This window comes from Nycticebus coucang, chromosome 13, assembly GCF_027406575.1.
Source record: "Nycticebus coucang isolate mNycCou1 chromosome 13, mNycCou1.pri, whole genome shotgun sequence".
NCBI classification, from domain to species: domain Eukaryota; kingdom Metazoa; phylum Chordata; class Mammalia; order Primates; family Lorisidae; genus Nycticebus; species Nycticebus coucang.
Genome location: NC_069792.1, coordinates 92,933,393 through 92,950,648, shown reverse-complemented (window position 1 = coordinate 92,950,648; position 17,256 = coordinate 92,933,393). Strand labels below are relative to the sequence as shown.

At 38.2% G+C, this 17,256-nt stretch overlaps 1 protein-coding gene across 2 annotated transcripts in view; it reads left to right on the top strand.

Annotated features, from left to right (window-relative positions):
- Window positions 1-17,256, top strand: part of DNAAF11 (dynein axonemal assembly factor 11) — a 96,261-nt gene that overhangs the window by 38,116 nt on the left and 40,889 nt on the right. Inside the window, exons 6-7 of one of the 2 annotated variants that reach the window (XM_053558266.1) lie at window positions 2,659-2,847; window positions 14,482-14,559. In XM_053558266.1, the coding sequence (XP_053414241.1) occupies window positions 2,659-2,847; window positions 14,482-14,559 (267 nt within the window). The remainder of the gene's footprint in view (window positions 1-2,658; window positions 2,848-14,481; window positions 14,560-17,256) is intronic. The other variant, XM_053558267.1, reaches the window with a different exon arrangement.

Here is a 17,256-nt window from a genome sequence, read left to right as displayed (position 1 = left end):
AATCACTACAGAGATTCAGAGACTGCAAGAAGGAGGGATGAGCATCTTACCTCTTGCCCAGCTAGAACCTGCCTCTGTCCCGGAGAACTGAAAAGATAGGAAGTAGCCTGGAACAGCCTGGAGCAGAAGGATCAGGAAAGAGGGCATAAAAGGAAATAGCTGACACTTCTAGCATTTCACACAGCAAGGATTTGTGAGTACAGGCCAAGTACCTCTAGTAGAAGGAGCTGGGCTTGAGGTCCAGAGGGTGGCTGCAATTAGAGACTCTGGGGTGGATTACTAGGGGCAGAAGCTGAGGGTTATCGCAAAAGGACCAACTGGGAAGTATACTGACGACCTCCACAGGGAACAATAGTCTCAGAGGGCTCCTGCAGTGTCTTTAAGAATGACAAAGGTGCTCACAAAACCAGAAAGTGAGTATCTGGGCATTGGCCCAGAGACAGTAGCAACAGCCAGGTGGTAAAAGTAGTTGTCATGTAGGAGATGTTCACCTCCTTCTCCCCATCTGTCCTCCACCCCAGGTGAGCAAAGAAGGGTGGGAGTGAAAGGCATCTCTCTCCAGGCACGGTCCAATTTTGAATAGGGCCAGGGGAGAGAGGAGTCTGAAGAGGAAATGACTTCAATTTGGATATAAGTGAAAAGTTTGATTTAAACTGCAGAGCTTTTAATATCTGAAAGTGAACATTACTGAGATGAAACCATTCTCAAAAGTGACTATAGGGCTGTGGGTAGAAAGGCTGGCTGTTCACGGGTAGAAAGAGAATTCTAGAGAAGTCATTGAAGAGAAATTTTTTTTGTTCGCAATCTAATGAGTACCACCTCTTTTATCATCCACCTGGTGTATTTGTATGCATTTTGCCTTTGGAGACTTATGTTATTAGCTGATATTGCTGATAACTTTCTTAAGTACTGTTATTTGTATGTTTATTATTTTTATTTTAGGTTACAAAGGGTCAAAGTGAACCAATTAGTCACTTTCCAGGAAAAAATCATTTTAATGAAAATGGAAATAATTAAGTGGCAATTAGCCAGGATATTATAGCTCCCCTTTGTAGATTGTTTTTTTCAGTTTTTTGTAAAGAACTATAGCTATATGGCAGAACATTTAGTTTCAGTAATTTATACTGTTTTGCTTATTAAAATATCTAGTTGTATTTTCTATGTAAAGAATCTCAACAGAATTTTTTTCCTATGTTATGTTTATTTACTTTTCATGTTCTAGTATTTTTGGTTCATCCGTTAAAAAAACATCTTATTTGAAGATCAACTAGATGAACTTTTCTTATTTTAGTAACAAGAAGAAAACCCAACATTTTTTTGGTACTTACTCTATTATATACTTGGTACTAAAGGCTTCATATAATTTTTTCATTTCATGTCATTTTCTAAAAATGTACCTTCTAGGGAGAGGTGAGGGAAGAGATGCTATACCCAGTGTTTATTGCTTGAATGATGTCATTTTCTCTCCACTGGAATAGGATCTTCTGAATGTAGTGTTGTGGTCTGTCCTGACCAGGGTTATATCTCTGGTCCCTGGCACACAGAAGATGCACAATGAATATTTCTGGAGTCCATCTTGAATAGCTTATATAATACCCATATGATGGCATGTAGAGACATTGTTCAATTCTCTCACAGTTCACAAAACATAAATGAAAGAAAACTGAGAGCTGTTACACATAAAACTATGTAATCAGAAGTCATTCATATAAAGCTATATACTCAAAGTTATCTATGAAAAATAAAGCAGGCAGAGGCTACACCATGGAAGGTTTCATATGTCGCATAAGAGAATTTTGGAGGTAGAGAATTGTTAAAGAACCTGAAAATAATATGATCCAACTTGCCTGTGAGAAAGATCCCTCTAGGAGTAATGTGGAAAGTGGAATTGATGACACAAGACTGGAGGTGGGGTGATGGCTAAGGCCCAGGGGTCCCCATGCTTGTCTGATCATCAGAACCTCTTGAAATGTTGCAAAACAGATTCCAAGGCCCTACTCCAGACCTACTAAAGAGACTCACCCATGGGAGCCCAGCAGTCTGTCCTTTTTATAAAACTACCCTGATAACTCATATTGGCCAGGTCTGTGAACCTTGGCATCTGATTACTGCCTGGTCTGATGATAATGATGAGGGCCTTCCCAGTGTCACGGGGGCAGTGTCCTCCGGCAGGGCTTGATCAGACTTTCAGAGTCACTTTCACACTCAAAGGCAAAAAGATAAACATAAGAAAAGCATCTGAGATGTTGAGGATGAAACTTTTTTTTTTATTATTATTAAATCATAGCTGTGTACTTTAATGCGATCATGGGGCACCATACACTGGTTTTATAGACCGTTTGACACATGGCATTTTCTTAGTTATTGTGCTAAGACATTTACATTCCACATTTACTAAGTTTCACATGTACCCTTGTAAGATGCACCGCAGGTGTAATCCCACCAATCCCCTCCCTCTGTCCACCTCCCCCCTCCCTCCCCTCCCTCCCCTCCCTCTCCCCCTTCCACCTATTCTTAGGTTATAACTGGGTTATAGCTTTCATGTGAAAGCCATAAATTAGTTTCATAGTAGGGCTGAGTACATTGGATACTTTTGAGGATGAAACTCTTATACACATTATTGTTCTTATGTGCTCTGTATCTGTTTGTTTATCCTAGTTCATCTTTAGAGAACAAAGATTGCCTCCAGGGACCAGAAATACAAGGAGAGGAACACAACAACAAAAAACTAGATGAAAGCGAAGATGATGTGGAATTTTGGAATAAGCCCTCTTTTTTTACTCCTGAATCTAGATTGGAAACTCTTAGACACATGGAAAAGCAAAGAGAAAAACAAGAAAAATTAAGGTATGCCATTTTTTTTTTCCCTAGGAGAAGAGGCAACACTCTCCTATAAACTCACTTTTGTGATTGCACATTATTTTACCCATCATCTGTGTTAAACCGTTGCTAGCCCTCACATATAGATCTTGATTTTTCAAAGTGCAGCTTTTTGTTGAATTTCTATCAGCTACCATTCATTAACATCATAATACCGTCTTCAAAACATTATGAATTATGATATCTTAGGTAGGGTTTCATTTGTATGTCTTTAGCTTTTTAATCACCTTTAATACAACTACGTGTAGTATCTAACAATAGTGTGGCCTAGGTTAGGAATACTAGTTACTGTGTTACAAAAAAAAAAAAAACTAAGGTCATTTTGTGGGGTGAATGAGTTCCTGTGTCTTTTCTATTAATGTGAAAATGGTAAATTAGGAGTTAGTTTCACTAGGCATTTTATTTTTCCTAATACAACTCTCTTTGTCATTTAACAGTGTAATTCACTTTTGAATTGTTTAGATATAATCTGATGATTTGTTAGAAGCTAAGATGCTTCAACTGTTATTTTCAGGGTAGCTTTTTCAAAGGTGGGCTCTATGTCATCTCATCTCATGTCATTGCTTAAGTCTAGTATGTAAAATGTATCACTTATGGGAATACTTAGTATTCATGAGCTTGAGCAGGTGATCAATTAACTCTGAAATACAGTAATCTGCATGGCAATGACTCAAGTGAAAGGTAACATCTCTTCCTGTGATTATCAGCTAAAAGCAAGGAACTAAAAGGGTAGAAAAACTATTTGAAATCTCTACTGCTTTCCTAAAACTTTCTTTGTTAATTAGAAAGATGGGAAAGTACAACAATTAAAATCAAATTTTATCTAAAATATTTGTTGAATGCGGTTATTTTGTACACTGAGAGTCCACGTAGTGCTTTGGGAGAAACATGAATGGCCTCAGAAACTATGTATTCGTGTCTTGCCTTAGTTATCACCCTCTATGTGGCAAGTAAGATACCTAACTTTCCCTCAGTTGCTTCTCCTCTGTTAAGTGGTGATTATCATACTGGTTTTAGCGACCCCACTGTATTATTAACAAAGTGAGATGAACCAACAAATGTGAAAATGCTTTGCAGGCTCAAGAGTCAGGTTCAAGAGTCCTTTGAAATGGAAGTTCTACGTATTTATAGAATATATATGCAATCCATAATCTATTGAGCCTGAAATCAGTAGAAAAAAAAAATTTTTCCCCCTCTAACACTGATAAAAGTAAAGCTGAATTGTATGGAGGTCTAAGCTGCTATTCGGGTGTTACAGTCTGCCAATCTAATGGGTCCCTGAGATGTTTGCCTCTTTGCTCAGATAGCTATTTTCATTAACTGGGAAAAAACAAGGATAAGATCAATCTTTTTTTTAATTAATATTAAATCATAGCTGTGTACATTAATGTGATCATGGGACACCATACACTGGTTTTATAAACAGTTTGACACATTTTCATCACACTGGTTAACATTGCCTTCCTGGCATTTTCTTAGTTATTATATTAAGACAATTATATTCTACATTTACTAAGTTTCACATGTACCCTTGTAAGATGCACCGTAGGTGTAATCCCACCAATGACCCTCCCTCTGCCCATCCTCCCCCTCCGTCCCCTCTCTTTTCCCCTTCCCCATATTCTTAGGTTATAGCTTTCATATGAAAGCCATAAATTAGTTTCATAGTAGGGCTGAGTACATTGGATACTTTTTCTTCCATTCTTGAGATACTTTACTAAGAAGAATATGTTTCAGCTCCATCCATGTAAACATGAAAGAGGTAAAGTCTCCATCTTTCTTTAAGGCTGCATAATATTCCATGGTGTACATATACCACAATTTATTAATCCATTCGTGGATCGATGGGCACTTGGGCTTTTTCCATGACTTAGCAATTGTGGATTTGGCTGCAATAAACATTCTGGTGCAAATATCTTTGTTATAATGTGATTTTTGGTCTTCTGGGTACATACCTAGTAGAGGAATTACAGGATTGAATGGCAGATCTATTTTTAGATCTCTAAGTGTTCTCCAAACATCTTTCCAAAAGGAATGTATTAATTTGCATTCCCACCAGCAGTGTAGAAGTGTTCCCTTTTCTCCACATCCACACCAACATCTCTGGTCTTGGGATTTTGTGATATGAGCTAATCTTACTGGAGTTAGATGGTATCTCAAGGTAGTTTTGATTTGCATTTCTCTGATGATTAAATATGATGAGCATTTTTTCATATGTCTGTAGGCTGTGAACCTGTCTTCTTTAGAGAAGTTTCTCTTCAAGTCCCTTGCCCAGCCTGCGATGAGATCACTTGTTCTTTTCTTGCTTACACGTTTGAGTTCTCTGTGGATTCTGGTTATTAAACTTTTATCAGAGACATAACCTGCAAATATCTTCTCCCATTCTGAGGGCTGTTTGCTTGCTTTACTTACTGTGTTCTTGGCTTTGCAGAAGCTTTTTAGTTTGATCAGGTCCCAGTAGTTTATTTTTGAAGCTGCTTCAATTGCCCCGGGGGTCCTCCTCATAAAATACTCGCCCAGACAGATTTCTTCAAGGGTTTTCCCTGCACTCTCTTCTAGTATTTTTATAGTTTCATGTCTTAAGTTTAAACCTTTAATCCAGTGAGAGTCTATCTTAGTTAATGGTAAAAGGTGTGGGTCCAGTTTCAGTCTTCTAAAGGTTGCCAGCCAGTTCACCCAGCACCATTTGTTAAATAGGGAATCTTTTCCCACTGGATGTTTTTAATTGGCTTGTTCAAGATCAAATAAGGGTAAGTGGCTGGGTTCATCTCTTGGTTCTCTATTCCGTTCCAGACATCTACTTCTCTGTTTTTGTGCCAGTACCATACTGTTTTGATCACTATCGATTTATAGTATAGTCTGAGGTCTGTTTGATCCTAACTCTGCTATTATCTGCAGTGAGTAGGGTGAAGCCAAGTATTTCTGGATGTCTCATCAGTGTCCTACCTGGGTCATTGAAATATTTATTTACTTAGATCTGAACACCAAATTTAAGATGCAGGGAAATGTTTATGATTATTTAAAAAAATAAAATAAACTGATACAAAATCTATATTTAAAGTACAATACATAATCTGCATCATTTTCCAAACTATTTTGGGGAATGATAAATGCTATTCTCAAAACAGACCTTCTTCTTACCTAGGCTTCAGCTAACAGTCTTAAATGGCATTTATTGGAATACCATACAAAGAAATAACAGTGTTGAGATTCTAAAGGCATGACCAGTTTCAAACTTTTAAATGAATTACTATTCTTCCTCTTGATTGATTGTTGCAAGGTGACACCCCCCCTGCACAAATTTGTAACATAGGCATATGTGTATATACATATACCCCCACATCATAACTTCTTTCTCATCCAATTTGTCACTAAGTCTGAGTTAAAAGGTTAAGTTGCCAGATTATTTATATACTTGCTTTATTCCTCATTACCCAGCAATAATTGGCTGATACTGGATTTAGTTAGTTGTTTTAATTTATAAAAGTACCATTTGGAGAAAAATTCAACTGAAAATGTGATGACGTACAGTATGTGTTACTTTTTCCACTTAATTCTGCTCCTAATTATCTAGGGAGATGGATATGAATTTTGGAAGCAAGAGGAAAAAACTCATCTTTTTTTTTTTTTAATGCCATGTTTTTTTACAAAGAGTACAAATTGATATGTCCTAAAATGAGAGCTTAATAAAGAATGGAAATCCCTTTTGTCTAAAAAAAAATGCAATAGAAATTCAAGGCAAAGAATTGCCTACAATTTCACATCTAAACATACTTGTCCACTTAGTCTTCTATTTGCTGTCCAAGTACGCGTATTTAAGTTTTTATGTATTTTCAGCAATGTTTTAAATAGAATTTACATACTGCATTTTTATTTCACATTATTTTATGAATCTTCTCTTCTTTGCTCCCTTCTTTCCCTTCTATTCAGCCCTTCAGCATAATGAGTGTTAATAGGCACCCACCACATATTTTTTTAACCTTTATAATTGTAAAAATTATCTCTGCAAATTTAGTTTTGGGGGGTCTTTTTTTAAAAAACAAAAATGTGCTTATATTGTATATGTTTATTCCCACTGAATACATCAAGATTTTTCTAGATCAGTAAGTAAAGAGCAAATATGTTTTTAATAGCAACAAATTAATTCATAGCGTGAATAAAAATTAATTCATAGAGTGAATAAACCGCAGCTGATCCAATCATTCCTCCATTGATGGACATTCATAACATTTCCACTACAAATAATGCTGGGAAATATCCTTTTTTTATGGATCTTTATATGCTGGTACTTTCATTTCTATAGAATAGCTTCCAGTTGGTACTTTAAAAATTATAATTTTAACTAAAGCAGAAGCAAGCTATACATGAATGGGGGATTGACAGTTACCTGGGTAAATTATGCATAAAATATACTTATTTTATTTTATTTTTTCCATTCTCATGATGCTTTACTAAAAAGAATGTGTTTCAACTTCATCCAGGTTAATACAAAAGATATAATGTCCCCATCTTTTTTAACAGCTGAATAGCATTCCATGGTATACATATACCCCCACAGATACAGTAATTTTTGTATCACAAACCAGTAGCTGATGGAGATAACTAGAAATTATGCTTATCAATTTAGATATCAGCTTTCATATAATTATCAATCTCTTTTTTTTTTTTTTTTATTGTTGGGGATTCATTGAGGGTACAATAAGCCAGTTACACTGAATGCAATGGTTAGGTAAAGTCCCTCTTGCAATCATGTCTTGCCCCCATAAAGTGTGACACACACTAAGGCCCCAGCCCCCTCCCTCCATCCCTCTTTCTGCTTCCCCCCCCATAACCTTAATTGTCATTAATTGTCCTCATATCAAGATTGAGTACATAGGATTCATGCTTCTCCATTCTTGTGATGCTTTACTAAGAATAATGTCTTCCATGTCCATACAGGTTAATACGAAGGATGTAAAGTCTCCATTTTTTTTAATGGCTGAATAGTATTCCATGGTATACATATACCACAGCTTGTTAATCCACTCCTGGTTTGGTGGGCATTTAGGCTGTTTCCACATTTTGGCGATTGTAAATTGAGCTGCAATAAACAGTCTAGTACAAGTGTCCTTATGATAAAAGAATTTTTTTCCTTCTGGGTAGATGCCCAGTAATGGGATTGCAGGATCAAATGAGAGGTCTAGCTTGAGTGCTTTGAGGTTTCTCCATACTTCCTTCCAGAAAGGTTGTACTAGTTTGCAGTCCCACCAGCAGTGTAAAAGTGTTCCCTTCTCTCCACATCCACGCCAGCATCTGCAGTTTTGAGATTTTGTGATGTGGGCCATTCTCACTGGGGTTAGATGATATCTCAGGGTTGTTTTGATTTGCATTTCTCTAATATATAGAGATGATGAACATGTTTTCATGTGTTTGTTAGCCATTCGTCTGTCATCTTTAGAGAAAGTTCTATTCATGTCTCTTGCCCATTGATATATGGCATTGTTGGCTTTTTTCATGTGGATTAATTTGAGTTCTCTATAGATCCTAGTTATCAAGCTTTTGCTTGATTGAAAATATGCAAATATCCTTTCCCATTGTGTAGGTTGTCTCTTTGCTTTGGTTATTGTGTCCTTAGCTGTACAGAAGCTTTTCAGTTTAATGAAGTCCCATTTGTTTATTTTTGTTGTTGTTGCAATTGCCATGGCAGTCTTCTTCATGAAGTCTTCCCCCAGGCCAATATCTTCCAGTGTTTTTCCTATGCTTTCTTTGAGGATTTTTATTGTTTCATGCCTTAAATTTAAGTCCTTTATCCATCTTGAATCAATTTTTGTGAGTGGGAAAAGGTGTGGGTCCAGTTTCAGTCTTTTACATGTAGACATCCAGTTCTCCCAACACCATTTATTGAATAGGGAGTCTTTCCCCCAAGGTAAGTTCTTGTTTGGTTTATCAAAGATTAGGTGGTTGTAAGATGTTAGTTTCGTTTCTTGGTTTTCAATTCAATTCCAAGTGTCTATGTCTCTGTTTTTGTGCCAGTACCATGCTGTCTTGACCACTATGGCTTTGTAGTACAGACTAAAATCTGGTATGCTGATGCCCCCAGCTTTATTTTTATTACTAAGAACTGCCTTAGCTATACGGGGTTTTTTCCGGTTCCATACAAAACGCAGAATCATTTTTTCCAAATCTTGAAAGTACGATGTAGGTACTTTGATAGGAATGGCATTGAATAGGTAGATTGCTTTGGGAAGTATAGACATTTTAACAATGTTGATTCTTCCCATCCATGAGCATGGTATGTTCTTCCATGTGTTAATATCCTCTGCTATTTCCTTTCTGAGGATTTCATAGTTTTCTTTATAGAGGTCCTTCACCTCCTTCGTTAGGTATATTCCTAGGTATTTCATTTTCTTTGAAACTATGGTGAAGGGAGTTGTGTCCTTAATTAGCTTCTCATCTTGACTGTTATTGGTGTATACAAAGGCTACTGACTTGTGGACATTGATTTTATATCCTGAAACATTACTGTATTTTTTGATGACTTCTAGGAGTCTTGTGGTTGAGTCTTTGGGGTTCTCTAAGTATAAGATCATGTCATCAGCAAAGAGGGAGAGTTTGACCTCCTCTGCTCCCATTTGGGTTCCCTTTATTTCCTTGTCTTGCCTAATTGTATTGGCTAGAACTTCCAGCACTATGTTGAATAGTAAAGGTGACAGAGGACAACCTTGTCTGGTTCCAGTTCTAAGAGGAAAAGCTTTCAGTTTTACTCCATTCAGTAAAATATTGGCTGTGGGTTTGTCATAGATAGCTTCAATCAGTTTTAGAAATGTGCCACCTATGCCTATACTCTTCAGTGTTCTAATTAGAAAAGGATACTGGATTTTATCAAATGCTTTTTCTGCATCTATTGAGAGGATCATGTGATCTTTATTTTTGCCTCTGTTAATATGGTGGATAACGTTTATGGACGTGGGTATATTAAACCAGCCTTGCATCCCTGGGATGAAGCCTACTTGATCATGATGAATGGCTTTTTTGATGATAAGCTGTAATCTATTGGCTAGGATTTTGTTGAGAATTTTTGCGTCTATATTCATGAGTGAGATTGGTCTGAAATTCTCCTTTTTGTTTGGGTCTTTTCCTGGTTTTGGTATCAGGGTGATGTTTGCTTCATAGAATGTGTTGTGGAAGATTCCTTCTTCCTCAGTTTTTTGGAATAATTTCTGCAGTACAGGAATAAGCTCTTCCTTGAAGGTTTGATAGAATTCTGGAGTGAAGCCATCTGGACCAGGGCATTTTTTGGTTGGAAGATTTTTTATTGTTTCTTTGATCTCAGTGTTTGAAATTGGTCTGTTCAGGAGCTCTATTTATTCCTGGCTAAGTCTAGGGACAGGGTGTGATTCCAAATATTGATCCATTTCCTTCACATTGTCAAATTTCTGGGCATAGAGTTTCTGGTAGTATTCAGAGATGATCTCTTGTATCTCTGTGGGATCAGTTGTTATTTCCCCTTTATCGTTTCTGATTGAGGTTACTAGAGATTTTACTTTTCTATTTCTAGTTAGTCTGGCCAATGGTTTATCTATTTTATTTATTTTTTCAAAAAACCAAATCCTTGTTTCATTAATTTTCTGAATGATTCTTTTGTTTTCAATTTCATTGATCTCTGATTTGATTTTGGATATTTCTTTTCTTCTACTGAGTTTAGGCTTAGATTGTTCTTCTTTTTCCAATTCCATAAGATCTCTTGTGAGATTGTTGATGTGCTCTCTTTCTGTTTTTCGAATGTAGGCATCTAAAGCGATGAATTTTCCTCTCAAAACTGCTTTTGCAGTATCCCACAGGTTTTGGTAGCTTGTGTCTTCATTGTTGTTATGCTCAAGGAAGTTAATGATTTCCTGTTTTATTTCTTCCTGCACCCATCTGTTATTCAACAGAAGATTGTTTAATTTCCATGCCTTTGGGTGGGGTTGAGCATTTTTGTTAGAGTTGAGTTCCACCTTTAGTGCCTATGGTCTGAGAAGATACAAGGTAAAATTTCAATTCTTTTGATTCTGTTGATATTTGTTTTGTGTCCCAGGATATGATCAATTTTGGGGAATGTTCCATGGGGTGATGAGAAGAATGTATATTCTTTATCTTTGGGGTGAAGTGTTCTATATGCGTCTATCAAGCACAGTTGTTCTAGGGTCTCATTTAAATCTCTTATATCTTTGTTTAATTTCTGTTTAGAGGATCTGTCCAGCTCTGTAAGAGGAGTGTTAAAGTCCCCTGTTATGATGGTATTATGAGATATCATATTTCTCAGACTGATTAAGGTCTGCTTCAAGAATCTGGGAGCATTTAAATTGCGTGCATAAATATTTAGAATTGAAATGTCTTCTTGTTGTTGTATTCCCCTGACCAATATAAAGTGACCATCTTTGTCTTTTTTGACTTTAGTTGCTTTAAATCCACATGTATCTGAAAATAAGATTGCAACTCCTCTTTTCTTCTGAATTCCATTTGCCTGAAAAATTGTCTTCCAACCCTTGACTCGGAGCTTTAATTTGTCTTTTGAAGCCAGGTGTGTTTCTTGCAGACAGCAAATGGATGGCTTGTGTTTTTTAATCCAGTCAGCCAATCTATGTCTCTTCAGTGGGGAATTCAAGCCATTAACATTTATTGAGATAATTGATAAGTGTGGTAGTATTCTATTCGTCTTATTTGGTGAGAGTCCATTGCTTAGTTTTATCTTTTGCATCGGTGTGGAGGTTAGGTTCTGTCCTTTGATTTCTGAGTTCTTACTTTGCTGCTGATCCATTGTGGTGGTCAGTGTGCAGAACAGGTTGAAGTATTTCCTGTAGAGCTGGTCTTGTTGTGGCGAATTTCCTCAATGTTTGTATATCCGTAAATGATTTGATTTCTCCGTCAATTTTGAAGCTTAGCTCAGCAGGGTACAGAATTCTGGGCTGGAAATTGTTCTGTTTTAGTAGATTAAAGGTAGATGACCATTGTCTTCTTGCTTGGAAAGTTTCATTAGAGAAGTCTGCGGTCACTCTGATGGATTTGCCCCTGTAGGTCAACTGGCGCTTACTCCTGGCAGCTTGCAGCATCTTTTCTTTTGTCTTGACTTTGGACAGGTTCATCACAATGTGTCTTGGAGAAGCTCGGTTATAGTTGAGGCGACCTGGGGTCCGATAGCCCTCTGAAAGCAGTGTGTCAGAATCTTTGGTGATGTTTGGGAAATTTTCTTTTATAATATTCTCTAGTATGGCTTCCATTCCTCTGGGGCATTCTTCTTCCCCTTCTGGAATTCCTATAACTCGTATGTTGGAACGCTTCATAAAGTCCCATAATTCTGACAGTGAACGTTCTGCTTTCTCTCTCTTCTTTTCTGCCTCTTTTACTATCTGAGTTATCTCAAGAACTTTGTCTTCTACCTCTGAAATTCTTTCTTCTGCATGGTCTAACCTGTTGCTGATACTTTCCATTGCATCTTTAAGTTCCCTAATTGACTGTTTCAGTTCCTTCAGCTCTGCTATATCCTTTTTATATTCTTCATTCGTTCGTCTCTTATTTGATTCTGTTTTTGGATTTCCTTTTGGTTATTTTCCACTTTATTAGCAATTTCCTTCATTGTTTCCATCATTTCTTTCATTGTTTTCAACATGTGTATTCTAAATTCCTTTTCTGTCATTCCTAACATTTCTTTACAGGTGGAATCATCTGCAGTAGCTACCTCATGGTCCCTTGGTGGGGTTGTTCTAGACTGGTTCTTCATGTTGCCTGGAGTTTTCTACTGATTCTTCCTCACGAGTGATTTCTTTTATCTGTTTCCTTGCCCTAATTGTCCTTTCACTTCCTCTTGCTCTTTAAGTTCTTGTGCCTGTGGACTAAGGGTTACTGTACCAGAAGGGTGAGAAGGTTGAAGAGCAAAAAAGGGATGAAAGAAAGGAGGACCAAGTGATAAGAGAAAAAAGAAAGATAGAGAAAGGAGAGGGGGTGGGTATAAGGAATATTGACAAAAAGAAGAGAGGCACAGAAAGAGGGAGACAGGGCAATATAGGTGTACAGTAGGGTACTCTGACACAAACTTAAAAAAACCCCACCTTCTGGGAGTGCCCAGTTGGGTGGTTCCCTTGAGGTCAGCAGCTCTTTGCTAACCTGATCAGACATAGTACCCCACCTCCACCAAGTAGAGAGGAAAGACAAAAATGCTATAAGTCAAACCAAAACAAGCAAACAGAAGACTTTGCAGGGATAAAATTGGGTGAAAAACCAAATGATAGCGGTAGAAACACTAGCAAAAATGAAGTTCTAGTTATTAAAAAAGGCAGCACTGGGAAATTATAATTAAACTAGAAAAATTGAGAAAGAAAAAGGATCTGTATGGAAAAGATTGAAATTAAAAAACAAAAGAGCTTCAACAACATCAAAATAAACAAAAAAAACAACCAAACCAAAAAAAAAAAAGAAAAAATACACAACCAAAATCAAAGCAGTTTGTATATGTTATTGAATATTCTCTGGGCAACACGTGGTCTTCCGGGTTATGAGATGTTAATCACAGTTCTGATACGACTGGAGGCTGCTGATTTCTCAAACCTTAGCAGGTAGACACCCTAAATCTCTCTTCAGCCACTTAAAAGGCACTTTGAACTTGTAAACTTGCTGAGCAGAAGCTTTCCCAACTTTCTCGCTGGAATCACTGCTGAAGTGGCTATCCACTTACCCGGTGTGCCAAAACCGGTCTCACTCTGCCCCTGAGGGTTAGGGCTGCAAGGCGGCTCAGACCCCACCCTTAGGCTACTTGGTTGCTGGGTTACCAGCTCCCACCCGCTTCTAGCTCTGCGACCCTGAGGGCGGAGCTTGCCGGGGCAGATCACTGACAATGGTTCCGTGTGACCCACCGCCAAACACTATTAGCTCCGTCTGGCTCAGCGGCTCAGACTGGGGCCCTAGACAATGGCCAAAGTTCTCCGCACTCCCGCTCAGGCCCTCCCCAAGGCAGTTCAACTCAGTGCCAAGTCCAAGGACACCAAAACAGTTCACAGGTAAGGCCTTTCTGGTTTGCAGTCTCGCTGCTACTGAACTTACAGTTGCAGGCGGGTTTAGACGGATTGAACACACACGACCACTTGCCGGTTTTCCACTGTTTTAGTCCTCCTCTTGGGGTCCAGATGTCTCTTGCTGACTCCCTGTATCCTCATAGGAGTGATGATAGGCAGATCCCACCAGCCAGAGATGCCTGGAGTCCTATCTCCCCAGACTCACGGTACTCAGATGTAACGAAGCTGTTACTCGGCCGCCATCTTGCTCCACCTCCTCCAAAATACACTTATTTAAATATTCGTGGATGGGTCATGAACAAGAGTATTTTCTTCCCATTTTAATTATCTGGAATACTGTCTTGGTTACACTTTTGCTTTCTAGATAACCATATAAAAACATGGCTTGATTATCAATTTCCAGCATAGAATTAAAAGAATGGGCTCTCTGCCAATGAATTATTGATATATTCACCAAAGTTATATTGCTTTTTTTAAGCCATTTCACAAAAATTTATTACTTACTTTTATAATTGTTTTGCTTATTTTTCCCTCTCCCCACTCCCCCTTGTTCTCACCTACCCATAATCCTCAGTGGAAAAAACAAGAAAGTGAAGCCGCCCAGGACTCTGATCAGGGAAGATGGGAGAGCCCTGAATGTAAACGAGCCCAAGTGAGTGAAAAAAAAAAAAAAATAGACACTAACGAGGCAAAATTTGTGGTGTTGGCCAACTGTTGCTTCAATTCTAGGTTTGCTCTGCAAAGAATATACTGGCTGCTTTTAAGTTTGATGAGTTTAATGATAATACCATTTTGTGCATCTTTAAAAGCATAACATCTATTATGTTTTCAAGTGGATAATTTTCTTAGCATCCAGAAAATGATCTTAACATATGGAAATGTTTTTTATGAATCTCAGAGAGCTTTGGACCATATACGGTTTTATGTCTGAAAATTGCTGCTGTGTTATTGTGTTTATGAATTCATAAAACTTTGCCCTGAAAATGTGTTGAGCAGATTGAGAATGCTGAAACATCCCCTCCACATCTACTTTCTACTCTGGAGCAAAGCATTCGAGAGCTTAAGGAAAGAAATTGATTTAAATACCTCAATTAATTTAAGGAGAAGAAAAATAGTCAAACGGAAAATCCTCAAGTATAGTAGTACCTGAGGTATCCTTTCTGTCTAATAGCTTAACTAGAAAGCAGGGCAGATGGGCCTTTTGCGGTCAAAATATAGACCCAAATGCCTACAGACTAAATCTCACTTTCTTGTATTACTCAAACCTATTTACTTTTATCATTTCATTTGCTATGTCATTATCATGGCAAACATCTTTGGCTCTCTTGTCCTTTTCCCCTTTCCATTATCCTTGCCTCACAAAGCCCAGTCCTGTTTAATCTCTCCTCTACCCACCCTGGGCTGGTCCTCCCACATGGCTGGAGGAAACAATTTATGTCTATTCACTGGTCATAGACTATAAATTCATGGCCACAGATCTCAAATGGACTCTGGCCATCTCCTGGTATCTTCTTGGGCAGTCCCTGCCTCTGCTCTTCTGTAAACTGCTCTTAAACCTTTTCCTCTCTCTGTGCCTCCACCACTCCCTGACCCTTTCACAGTCTTAACCGAGGACCTTATTTTTTATTTCATCGAGAAAACAGAAGCGATCAGTTTTCTTTTCCTCCCAACAGCAATTAATTACCATGCCTGGGCTTGTCCTGGATATCCTCTTCTCTCTAGTTGCTCTGGGTGAACTTCCTATCACAAGTCAGTCTCTGCTGGCCCCCGATCCCGTTCCCTCTCCTGTCAAGGACTTGGCTTCTCAGTTAGCTCTTCTCTTCACTCTGCTGGATCAGTCTTACTTACATATAAACAAATTGTAATAACCTCCATGTTAAAAGAAAGAACAACAACTTCCCTTCCTCAGTTTCTCTTCCCGCCTCAGCTCTATTTCCCTGCCCTGACTTAGTAGCCGAAGTTCCTAACAAAGTTGTCTGTCTTCAGTTTCCGTCTCATACGTCACGCTCCTTCTTGAAACTTCCGTCATGCTGAGGCTTAGTCCCATCACTGCTGCATTCATTGTTCAAACCGCAGTCCCTGCCTTACGTGACCTGGCAGATTTGATCAAAGCGATCATTACCTTCCTTCTTAAAGTTTTTTTTTTTTTCCTTTTACTTCTGATTTTTCTTCTATGTTACTGGCAGCTCATCATTTATACTTTGCTGGATCCTTTTTATTTTGCCTCCTGAGTACTTTGAGTGAAATTCTTCAGCTCTCTTCTCTTTCCACTCTTCAGGGCTCTCACCAAATCTCATGGCTTGAAAGACTATCTTTACATTCTTCTCAGCATGATCCAACCTCTTCCCTGAGCTCAAGGTTTGTCTATTCACTTAGCTCTTTGCTGTCACTGTGTAGAAACAATTATAAAATAGTTACTGCATAACTTATCGCGACCAGTACAGAACTCTGATGCCTTCCCTCTCTGCTGGGTTGTGTGGTGTTGCATGTTGTCCATCTCAGTAATAAGCATCTGCTCGTTTGTCAAGACCCCAAACGATTCATTCTTGATTCTTCTCTCTTATTTTATCAGTGAGCCCTATGAACTCTTCCTTCAATATTACCCAAACCCAGCAGCCTCTCATTAACTCCACCACCACCGGCTGAGAGTGAGCCAATACTTTCCCTTGCCTGGACACTTTCAGTATTTTGTTAAGTAGCCCCCATGGTTTATCATTTGACCTCCTAAAATCTCTTTTACTCAGCTGAATAAAGAGAAAGGGAAGGAAGAAAGGACACACATTCCCTCTTTTAGGAAACATTCTTTGGAAAGTATTATACAACTCTTTCTCTCACACGACCTTACCTAGCTGCGAGGGGGGCTGAAAATTGTAGATTTTATTCTACATCCTATTGTTGTAGAATAAACCAGTCAAAATCATGGTTCCTTTCACTGAGGATAAAGGGGGAACAGATACTAGGTGATGAATAGTTGTCTTGCCATAGAAAACCCCTCTGAAATTACCTGTTAAGTGATCAAGGAGAGAATTCAAGTTGGCTGGTTGGGGAATTGAGAAATAAGCAGTCAAGGCAGATGGGACAGCACATGGAAAGGTTCCTGAGATGAGATAAAATCATGCCTAGGTCCTTGGAGATGCTGAGGAAGTCCCACATGGTTGGGTTGTTGGGAGCAATGAGATAGTGCCTGCCATGAACAGACTCACTGCTCACAGCCAAATCTGACTGTACATTTTCCCAAACAGTTTATCTTATGTTCCTTAATATTGTTGGGTTATATATTTTATAGAATAATACAGGGTGTCCATGAAGTTCATGTGCAACTTAAAATAGGTTTACATTGTAAATTGCA